This window comes from Anabrus simplex, chromosome 14 (genome assembly GCF_040414725.1).
Source record: "Anabrus simplex isolate iqAnaSimp1 chromosome 14, ASM4041472v1, whole genome shotgun sequence".
Lineage (NCBI taxonomy): Eukaryota > Metazoa > Arthropoda > Insecta > Orthoptera > Tettigoniidae > Anabrus > Anabrus simplex.
The window spans coordinates 45132221-45144422 of NC_090278.1; the positions used below are offsets into that span (position 1 = coordinate 45132221).

Consider the following 12202-nt stretch of genomic DNA (forward strand, 5'->3'; position numbering starts at 1 on the left):
ACATTACTGAATGTAACTTAATGAAATTATGATATATTATGATCACAAAAAATGTGTGGAAATTTCTAGACAATTTTTATGCCTGTAATACTGTGGATAGTAGGTAGAATATAGCTTCATAAATCAAAAGATCATGTTTAATTTCAATTTACCTATGAATCCTACAAACTCCCTCCTTAGCATGTGAGTTTCCTTTAATCATTTTGGTTCCTGTGTATAGCTTTCTTACATTGTATTTATATTTCATTTCCTGCATAAGTGGCATATCTTGATACTATTGACTATTGAGGTTGGCTCATTGTGTGTTAAAGGGGACCGAGGTACGAGGTGATGTTAGTGTCTATTTCTGTCGTAGTTCTTAATCAGAGATAAGGATTGCCAATCCCACTCACCTTCTGGTCACTTCCTCCCTCTCTCCCTCCCTTTGAAAGTTAGCTTCTTTTTTCCTCAGCAGAAAAAAGCACAGGTCAGTCCAGTTAATCCCTTACTTCATGGCTTTGTGAATTAGTAAAAATAAAATTATAATAAGCAGCACAGGCTGGTAAGCTTCTTTTCTCCAGCAAGAAAAAAAGAAAAAATTATAATAATAATAATAGTAATAATAATAATAATAATAATAATAAAGCACAGGCGTATCACTGCTCGGAACGAAGTATTTAAAAAAAAAGGTAAGAGAAAGAAAGGAAAGAAGAAGAAAAATATGAAAGAAAAGAAATTAATATATTTAAGAGTGGAGGGAGGGAGGGAGGGAGGGAGGGAGGGAGGGAGGGTGAGAACCTGGGTACCCGACGCGACCCGCGCTAATCGCTAATCGCTAATCGCCCGCCCGATAATTTTAGTTTTCCCTACGAGCGCTAACATGCAATTCCCGGCGTCTTTGCCGCAGCCGCTCTGTACAGATGTTAAAAATAACGTTGAGTGTCAACTCTTACTTATTCTCTTTGGGGTAGAGGAAGTAGGGTTGAGAGGGAGTGTTATGGACCCTGATTCTATCCATAGGAGAGGGGTAGGGTTATGTTGCTTCTTCATGTTATAATGTATTTTTGTGTATCACGAGTAAATACAACAATTAATTTAATTAAATAATATATGTAATTGAATTAGAGAGTAGGCTATGTTGTAAAACATTAGTTTTAGTGATAAATAATAACCTGAAAACTGCCTCGAGTGGCGAAAGACGTTGCGTAAATTCAGAAAATATACTACAGGTAAGAACATCCTAACCCACATTTCAGACAAGGAGTCCGAGATTCATTAAGTGCTAATTCAAAAAGCGTAAATTTTGTGGTGATTTTAGTTAAGCAGATCGAAACGGGGGCAATTTTATTCGTGTATTATCTTTTCGGTTGGCTTGTTTAGCTTTGGTGCTTTATAAATTTCGATTGTTTTTTTTTATATTCAAAGATTTGCTTATATTATCGGCTCTGTTCCGTGTGTGTGTGTGTGTGTGTGTGTGTGTGTGTGTGTGTGTGTGTGTGTGTGTGTGTGTGTGTGTGTGGTGGGTGAAGTGTTGTGAGCCGTGGTTCTGTCCATTGGAGAGGGGAGGGATATGTTGACACTATAAAATATGGTTTCTTTTTTAACGAAGAAAGTTTTTTTGACATTCAACAGTAGTCCAGCCTTTGTACTTTCTTCTTTCCTCTTCAGAGGGGGTCACTTTAGCTTTCCGTAATTTCTGCTATCAGAGTAGACTCATCCGCATATCTAAGATTACCAGTATTCTTATTTCTCCCTCCAATTTTACTTCCAGTTTCTGTTTCCTCTAATTTTGCTTTGCTCGTAATATTCTCTGCACATTAGTTCAACAAACTGGGTGAAAATATGCAGCCTTGTCATACGCGTTTATCAATCTTGACCCATTCAGTTGTTCCATACAGGGATCTCGGTGCACCTTCTTGATCGGACTGGAGATTGCTGAGTGTAAATAAGATGGTATTGATGATTAACAGTACTTGCCACAATTTGTCGTGGTCAATACTGTACGCGTAGTCAATTCTCTTGCTTTCTCCATAATCCAGTGAATGACCTCTGAGTCCCCTGCCTGTCTCCATCTATACGTATACCGCCGAGTAGCGTGCACCACTGCTCTTCTATGTAACTCGAAAGAACACTTCTCTGGGCAATTCCTCCATATCTATTGGCATAGTGCATGCAGCACTTTCCGGAGCTGAACTTGACTTCGCTTTCTTGGATATCTGGTTTTGGATCTGAGATCACATAACTTCATGATCAGGAGTATTTAGTTCTTTCTGTACTCACCTCCGACTTATTCTTTAATCTCTTCCATTTCTGTAATATCTCTACCATTTTTATCTTTTATCCCCATTTTTGCCTGAAACCTTCCTCTGATGTCTTGAATTTTCAATATAAAGATACCTCGTCTTACCCGGTCTGTTATTTTCCTCCACTTCCTTGCACTGTTCGTTCAAGAAGGCATTCTTGTCCCTTCTAGCTCATTTTTGAAACTCTGAACTTAATTTATACACCTCTGATCTTTTCCCTCTGCTTTTCTTCTTTCTTCTAACAATTTTCACTACCGTTAACCATCTGAATATGCTTTACTGCTGTCTCATTAACAACACAGCACACTTCTTGTCTCTTAAATCTGTTTCTAATATCTATTGTATATTCAAGATCGCATCTGCGTCTTTGTGTATCCTTTTCAATTTAAGCCAGGAGATGGTGATCTGATCCACAATCAGCTCCAGTTCTTGAATGTATAGCACTCCTCCCCTCTGACAGCAAAGTATGCAGTCAATCTAATTTCAGTACCGGTATTGACCATTCGTCAAGGCGCACGTGTATAGGGCAGCTGGACCAGTGCTGTGTTTGTAATGGTCAGTGAGTTGTCTTGACAGAATTCTCTAGGAGGCTCTGACCTTCTTTTCTTGTTGTACCAAGACCAAGTTTCTCTGTTACTCCATCTACAATCTGATTTCTTACTGTGGTAATCCAGTCGCCAATAATGAAGGCGACAACCTTCTTTGGAGTCAACTGTACTAGTTCTCGTAAATCTTCATAGAACTCGTCAGTATCTTCCTCTTCAGGTTCAGTGGTCGAAGCATAAACTTGTTTGACTGTTGCACCCTGTTACGATGAGGGAACCTCTATTTTTCCTTTTGGTTTCATGTCCAGAGTAGTAGATCATGTAGTCATTTATACCACTCCATCTCACTTATTCCCAATATATCAATGCCGATTATCTTCATTTCGCGCTGGACTATCTGCAATACGTTTTATACCATATTATTATTGTCATTATGTCAAAGCTGTGTACAGATCTCTCACATGAACAATAGATTATTTAAATATCCATTTATAATTCGGCCAATCAGATTGCTAGTTTCTGTTTCTATTCACACTAATAAATTTATCCCGTGAGGGATAATACCGGAAGTATATTTACACATCATTAATTCGGGAAGAGAAACACTGGTTACTTCTCAGAGGAGATCACCCACCGGGTACCTTGTGGCAAGAATTATATGGTAACAAACTTTAAGTATTGGTCTGTTCATATTCTACTTATACGTCCTCAGATAGAGGACAGTTGGAAGATGATGAAATGACGTCATCAGTACTGCTGACTAGATTTTCTAACGCGAAGTAAGTTGGAAGTAATACACTTTTTTACACTAAGTACCTTTTTCAGCAGAGAAACTCTATGGAGAATGAAAGGTTTAGAAATGTGGACATTTTTCCAGTGGAAGTTACGGAATTTTCGTGAAGCGAAGTTTTGAAGGTGTCCATTATTGTGTATTTTTATTTCACATGCTTCGCTGACTAGCAAGGTTCCTCGGTGATGAAGTATACTTTTAAAGACATGACAATATTTATATCATCTTCAATATTCGACATACGCTCATATTGTACGTTGTTCTGAAGAATAGGCCAATCGAACCTGTCCGGGTTACTTTCACAGAGCTGATTATGACATTGTTATTAATGTGAAGTTTCCCGCAGTTAGGAAGCAGATGACCTCTGTGTTGTAAAGCTGGCAGGTATTTATCTATGCGATACGGGATTTTTTGCAAGTGGAACGTCAAAATAAGGACGCTTAGATGTGTGTCTGCCGTATACAGGCTTGAGTTTAGATTTGCTCAAAGTGAAAGGATTTTTCGGAGGCATATAAAGGTAAATTATAGTGTGTTATTCTTAGATCATAGGGATACAGTTAATTAATCGCTTTCCTATTTCCATCGATAAATACAAGTGGTATTGCTTTCGAGCTGAACGCGATTGCTATTAACTCGTTGACAAACTGGTGCAGGTACGCGATGGAACAATATTGCTTTGACTGCGTCTATGAACATGAGCTTATTTACTTTTCCCCTCTTTTTCCTACATATTATCGCATCATTGTCGTTTGACATGCCTAGTTTAAGGTTATCAGATTTTCTCAATTTCCGGGAACAGATATAAACACGAGCAATGCTGGTTTTCCATTCTGTTTCATTTTATACACACTAAAATATTTATTCGACCTACAAACTTCATACTTGGACAACAGACGTTTTCCCGACATTCCCAACGCTAAAGATTGTTTGGCATGTAGAGAACAAACACACCACTGGAGCTTGGTATGACCTCTTAGAACCACAAACTTCCCCAATATCCAAATTAGATTGCACTGCATACACACCATCCAGACATGGCAAACTAAGCAAACGTGAGTGCAGAGAGTAGACCAAACACAAAGCACGTTGAAGGTAAATACACATGTATGTTTATAAAAATTATGAGTTAGACTGTTACTGTTCAAGTGATGAAATCCTGGGACAAATTTTCTCCATGGACAAAATCCAAACTTTGGGGACATCTGGTATTCATAGATTATTTTTCCATCTCATTCTTTGATGATATTAAAGTATGAGCAGTAGTGGTGATCCCATTCTTTATGAAGGCAGTGCCTGTGATGAATGTGTTGGTTGCTGAGCTTGGCAGACTGATATGTAACAGCACCTTCTGCCTCACCGAGAAAGCATTTTGACACTTATTTCTCTGGTGCACCTCTTGAGTGACGGCCAGGTTGTCTATGACTACTAATGTTGGATCTGTTGAGGATCCAACCAGACTTCTGGCTGATAACCTTATGGAGCTCACTTTAGAAGTAGAAATAGATAACAAAAGAAATTAAGAGGATTCAAAGGGCTTCAAAATCGGAATATCAAGACCTTAGAGTCGAAGGCACAGCAAACGAGGAGCCTAGCATAAGTTAATGGAAGCAATGTCTCAATTACTCTCCTCTCAGTACTGAAAGGAGGTACTGTGGATGTGCAAGTGTTTGAACCTGGGTCTTTGGGTTTTGTTACTTCATCTCCAGGTAAAACATGTACGTCGTGAAGACTTGGCAGTATTATTTTATTTATGTATTCTTGTCAGAAGTACAAACTATGATATAAGAAACATTTTTAAAAAAAAGAAGCATGAAACAGACAAAAGTACACAAAGAGGTGTTCATTAAGTGACTTCAAACAGTTCCCACCCAAAACTTAGCCACTTCGAGAGAACGTGAGTCAAATCACTCATTGTGCATGTGGATGGGCATAATGATAACATAAGAGATGTTGTGTGTTGTTTTAAATTCACCACAACCACATAGAATTGTCTTGATTGGAAAATGCCTCGTATGTAAGTTGTCCCTTGTTGTTGCAAATTCAGCTTGCAGTCTGTTCAGGGACTTCCAGATTGGCCAGTTCTCTTTGTGGCCAGGAGGTAGAGATTCCTGCAGTTCCATCCATTCACACAAATTACTAGTTCTCTTCTTCCACATGGCAACTTGTGCCTTTGCAGCTGTTCCTTGTAACAGTTCAGTAGTTGTTAGGAAGCTCCTTCCAGCAGGTTCATGTCCATAGAGTGGGTGTGGATGTGAGATCATTTTCCTTTCATTGTTGGCAGCCACTTTTCTTCTCATATCAGATGGAGCAATCCCAGGCAGATAGTACACTTTATTGATGGGAGTTGGCAGTAATAAATATATTTAAAAAAATTCACTTCACTTTTATTCATTTAATTTATCAAAGTTGAAAATTGTTGTCAAACAAATGTACAAAAGACAAAGAAAGTATTTTTGATGAAATTGCTCTTTTTGAATGAATTTTTAGTAAGTTTGTTGATAATTGTGTTAATGATCAGTCTTTATATTTTAATTATTTCAGTACTTCATTTTTGCCAACTTTTGAATTGTTTTTGAAGGTTATGTCTCTAACAACAACTTCCATGCCATATTAATATCTGAGTCGTGGTTGAAACCAAGTATCCCGTCTTCACTAGTACATATGGAGGGTTACACGCTGGTAAGAAACAACAGAGTAGGAAAAGGTGGGGGAGGCGTAGGGATATATCTGCACAACGATATGAAATTCAAAGAATTAGGCAAAACACCAAGTGAATTTCACAACGGCCTGGAGTTCCTGTTTATTGAATTACAAATTTGCAGTGTTAAGTGTTTACTGGGTGTTGTGTACCATGCATCGAAGACCTGGAGGAAGCACTACAGGACTTGTAACCCAGGTATGAGCATGTTATTTTAAAGGGTGACTTTAATTCTGACATGATAAAATGTGACTCTGCTGAATCTAGACGACTCAAAAGCATGCTTACCTCACTCAATATGACGATCCTTCCCCTAAATCCTACACACCACACAGATACTTCCCATACACTACTGGACAAATGACTATCCTTGTACTTTTAGACCTAAGTAAATCATTTGACTGTGTGGACAGGGAAATATTATTAGCTAAGCTACAAGCACAAAAATTTTCTTCAAGCGCACTGACGTGGCTGCACTCTTATTTAATTGGGTGGCAGCAGGTACAAAAGTATCACACTGGCAACAAACTGAAGTTGGCATAGTCCAGGGCAGTGTTCTAGCGCCACTGCTATTTTCACTGTACTTAAATGACATACCAGAACATATAAAAACGTATAAATACCTTTTCTATGCAGATGATATTCAACTTTATATACATACAAACCCAAAAAACATCCAACTAGACATTAACAAACTAAACAATGACCTGGAAAATATAAAAGACTGTACTAAAGTCTTAAAGTCAATCCATTCAAATCGCAAGCAATTATAATAGGATCCAAAACTAATCATACCAAACTGAAAAGTGTTAAAAATTCCCCCAGTCCTATTCCACGCAACACCAATACAAATAAAAGAAACTGTAAAAAACCTTGGCCTCATTTTTTATAAGTACTTAAACTGGACGGAGCACACAAAGAAAATATGCCAACGAGTATTCTTTTCTTTGCACTCTCTTAAACGTTTATGCATTCTCCTTCCACTAAATCCAAGAAAGTTACTTGTTCAAAGCTTAATTCTACCAATCTTCGATTATGGTGACGTAATATACAACAACCTAAACACCACACTTAATGCTAAACTTCAGCGGGCTTATAATACATGCAACCATTTTGTATTAAATATGCCCAGGTATTGTCATATATCACTTTGTCTTGAACAGCTGTCATGGTTATATTTGGCGGAAAGAAGAAACCTTCACTCTATTTCGCTTTTTCACAACATTCTCCGTACAGACACACCAAGCTATCTGAGAATGTATCTTAAATACTTGTCATCTCCAAAGAGTATACCTACAACGTCAGAAACCTCTTCCCTGCTGAGCTTCCCAATTTACTGCGCGACCGGTTACGGCAACTCATTCATACCTGCAACCATACGCTCTTGGAATTTCCTTCCAGCTGTAATTAGAGACATACATAGTAGAAATGTATTTTAAAAAATATGTTATAAAAGGTACATAGACTTAAGAAATTAGTATTTAATGATTTTTTAATAGTGACTCTCAGAAATTTACCTTTCGTTTATAACTATTATTTAAGTTTAATTTTATAATTAATTGTAAGTAACTAGAAATCTTAATACTCTGTAGTTTGTACAATGTAGCGCATATAAGATGGTTTGGGATAACAGCAGGCTTCATAGCCTGAGCCACGCCATGTAAAACAAGTCAATAAATAAATGAATAAATAAATAAATACAATTTAGGAATGTTAATGTGAGTATGTATTCTCACTTAAGAGCAATATAAAGTAGGAGTTAACTTAGTTAACCCTTTAACGCCGAAATTATTTTTTTCGTCCGTTTTCTTTGAAATTCGTCTAAATCACTTCAGGTCCATAGCATAACATAACTACAAAATATTAAGCTCATACTTTTCACGGTTTCGTCGTTAGGTGGCGTGTTCATATGATCACACTAGGCGGATGTGTTAGCATTTCTTTAGTATTTATAGATTTTATGTATTGATATTGATAAATTATGAACAAAATACAAATAAACTAAAAATGATAATTTATGAAGAATATACATTAATTACAATATGTACGTACATAAATAAAGCAATAAAAGTCTTAAGATATTCGTAATATATTACATTCAAGTTATCTAATTCACAGAAATTACCGAATAGAAACAAATATAAGAACTGTATGCTTCACACTGTATGAAATAGGACAAAGCATGGAACACAGAGTCCAACATTACATTTTGTGCACTCGGTGCGAACATTACTGGAGCATTCCTTTCCAGCACAGCGTAGTCGATTGCAGGGCGCTACGAGGTGCCCAATCCTGTCAAGTCGTACATCGTCAGTGACACTACTCTGCTGGATAAAGTATCTCGAAGTGATAGGGCGGCCTCTTCCTATTGGCGTTATTTTGAACTTATGTAGATATGTTTGCACAATGTGGCGACGAAATTCTAGATGTGACAAATCACATCCAAACCTCCTTAGCAGTAACCATGAATTGTTAATGGATACATCCAGGAGCCATGTGAATAGCGACCACCACCATTTCTTTCCACGTACGCCTACTCTATAGTACGACACATTCTGGTCCATCCTATCTGTTCCTGCTGAAATGGGATCATCGTCTGCACCTCCTATACGATCGTTGCCAGCGAGTACAATTTCTGCCTTTCTTGAAAGCTGGCGACTGTGAGGTTATCAACCAAACCACCAACATCTTCATCTCCTGAATCTTCGTCGGAGTTTCAACAAAAATGCTGTTAACTTCTCCAATTGGTTCGTCCAATTCAAGAATATCTAATACTTCTTAGAGCGTATTGTCCCTATAAAAAGGGAAACAAGGTTTTGTAGCTGCATATATGTTAACAAGTCGCAATTTATTTAAATGTAGAATAGATGACCGTAAATTGAATAAAGTTGTTCAATGAAAATTGATGTATAACAGTAATAGTAACAGGTAGCATAACGTCCACCATCAAATACACGCACAGGGTGAATAGCTAACACAAGCGCCTAGCGTGATCGTACGATCACGCAATGATTTAAGTGCCTATGGGAGTAATATTTACTGTTAAATGTAAATTAACTGCATGATAATGTGAACATAGATCACTCCCAAACTTGTTAAGCATATTAGTTGTGTAATCTAAACATAAATATATGTGAAATATCAAACTTACTTGAAGCACGCCATCATCATTCAGCTGCTGTGACAATGACACGAAACGAAAGTGCGCCGAAACAATGAGTCGATATGTATCACGTAATAATATCCTTGCACACAGTTGCCACATGCTTCTTGAATATTGATCTACACATTCAGCAATCAATTCCAGCATTATACAAAGCACTGAGAGCAATCTAAATGAAGGAATGCAGGCCGTGATCATATGGACACGCACGGCGTTAACGGGTTAACTTAGTGGTGCTCCGATCTGTCAGCACTAACGCGTTCATATTCTGCACATCGTCATTACTTACTGTGGGATGACTGGGCCACGGCATGTCTGTAACATTTTGTCATCCGTCTTTGAAGTCCTTCACCCACTGTGCTACAGTACAATAAAGTAATGCACTTTCACCGCAAGCCTGTTGCAATCCCTCGTGACACTGCCTTGCTTTGCGACCTCTATAGCGCATTCAACTTTCAACCAGCTCCTCCGATCTTGCTTCAAAATCATTACAGCTGTACTCCACAAGCGCACGCTCAAAACTGTGTACTTGTCACTGCAGATATGCATGACGTGTGGATGTCGAGTTAATTTACGCTGAGAGAGGGTGGTTAGAGGGTGGTTATCTAAGCTACCTGAGGTATACGTTATATTGCCTGGCTACATTTCATGGCATTGGCATACTTGGCACTATTAGAAACAAAGAGTATGTGAACACTAAGGCCAAAGAACAGCCAGTGTCCTATCAAAGCTCCCACTTGATATTCAGGATCTGGCTAAATCTCTGGAGGAATCAGATCATGCCAATATGCATTATATTGGGACCTATTTATAAAATTTCACAGAACTGAGGTATCTATTAATTTCAAAGATGTAAAGGGAGCTATCAAAAAGTCCTTATTTTCAAAGGCAAGGTGAGCTGACCACAGAATAAGGAAGAAACTTTTGAATAAAATTCATTGTGCCCATTTAAGCATTGTAAAAATGAAATCCATCTCATGATCAATTATAGATAAGGATATAGAACTAAAGGCAAACAGTTGGTCACAATCTCTTAGGAAGAGACTCAATCCTGCAGAAAGTTATTCATGTGTATGAGAATGCACTGAAATTCCTTGGCACATTCATTTCTTGGATGCTTTTAAGTCTAAGCTCTATCACATTGTGGTTGAGCACCTAGCAAGTAGTTAGAAGTCAAACCTGTGGCTTAAACAACAGCCAACCAGAAGATCTCAAAGCTTTGACAAATCTTTTCTAGATTTCACTAGTATGAAATTATACTTTCAGTTCAGTTGAATTTGAGTACTTTGTGTAGATGGACAGAATCAGGCATATTCACACTCCAGCTTACCATCCTGGAGAATTCAGTAAAGACTGTGAAATGTGCTGTAGCTGACAAAGATGATACTGATCTTGTCTGAAAATGCAGTACATGAGCTGTTCGTCAGCATAAGTTGTACCGGTATAAAAGGTTGGACTTGATTCGACCCTCACTAAATCAAATAGTTCAATCTAATGTGGAGAAACAAAATGCCAACTTTGGGGAGGGGGGGGAATAAAACTAGGGAAGTGATAGTACAACATGTATTGATTAAATATGACAGAGACAAGAACAAATGGCCTGAAGGTTGTGTGGTGAGAAGGTTATGCTCTGTAACTTATTTGGTTAAGTAAGATGATGGTATTGTCTGGAATTGACATATTAACCAGTTGGTGAATTTTGAAATGAAACTAGAATGAGGTATTATCTCACTGGAATTGCTATTGCTTGAACAGCCGACCCAGACTGTAGTAAATGACAGCTTTCATAGCAATTCTGACACTGCAGTGAAACCAAGAATGCCTGTCTCTCATAACACACCGAGAACCCTAAACATCAACGATGGGTCGAACCAGTTCACTCATTCTTACCACAAATAAAGTAGTACATGGAGTAATAAGCTGTTCACCACGTTATTCCGCACCAACTTCACTCACAGTAATATATAAGTAATAATAATAACAACGTAAACGTTTCCACCTTTTCAATACTACAATATCTTCACAAAATTACAAATTACACGGTACTAGTTTCGACCCATCTAGGGGTCATCATCAGCCGTATTGGAGCCAAGATCATTTGTGGCGAAATCCTAAGAAAATGTTATTTTAAAGAATAACAAGTGAAATGAGATGTTATGGTAATAGTTAATAATACAAGGAATATACATACTAAGAGGTTTTTAACAAAGAATAAAGTATAAATGGGGTGTTGTAAAAATTATAATCATGGAAATCAGTAAGTTCTTGTATTGAAATGAAATATGGCTTAGGAAGAGGGCTTAAGGTGGGGCTGAAGGGTGCAGGAGAAAGTGTAACTGTCTTGGAAAAGTACCTTTGATTAAATTTAGGATTGAGTTTAGGTTGGCTGCATTATTGTTTCTGAGGAAAGTGATAAATAGATCAAAGAGTATGTTGGGTTTCTCTGAGATTTCATTGAGATTGTGACTGGCATTAAAGTATTGGTCTAGGTGTATGAAGTAATTTTCCATTATGTTGAGTAAAGGGCCCTTGTTTGCTAATACGAGGATGTCCATGTCTTGTTCAATATTGGTGAAATTATGGTTATAATCTTGCATGTGTTGGCCGATGGCTGAAAACCTGTTGTATTTTATTGCGTTAGTGTGCTCGTGGTATCTGATAATGAAGTTTCTCCCGGTTTGCCCGATGTGGGTTTTTTTACAGGTGGTACATTCGATCCTATAA

General features: G+C 37.7%; 1 protein-coding gene across 4 annotated transcripts in view; it reads left to right on the forward strand.

The window, feature by feature from the left end:
• The first annotated feature begins 3492 nt into the window (after nt 1–3492).
• The window catches only part of LOC136885483 (gastrula zinc finger protein XlCGF8.2DB), a 45949-nt gene continuing 37239 nt past the window's right edge, over nt 3493–12202 (forward strand). The window contains exon 1 of one of the 4 annotated variants that reach the window (XM_067158063.2): nt 3493–3606. Coding sequence is in view for 2 of the 4 variants with exons in the window: in XM_067158061.2 (XP_067014162.2) it covers nt 4012–4134 (123 nt within the window). In the remaining 2 variants the exon portion in view is untranslated. Of the gene's footprint in view, nt 3607–3656; nt 4135–6382; nt 6514–12202 lie in introns of those variants that run through there. The other 3 variants (XM_068230223.1, XM_067158061.2, XM_068230221.1) reach the window with 3 other exon arrangements.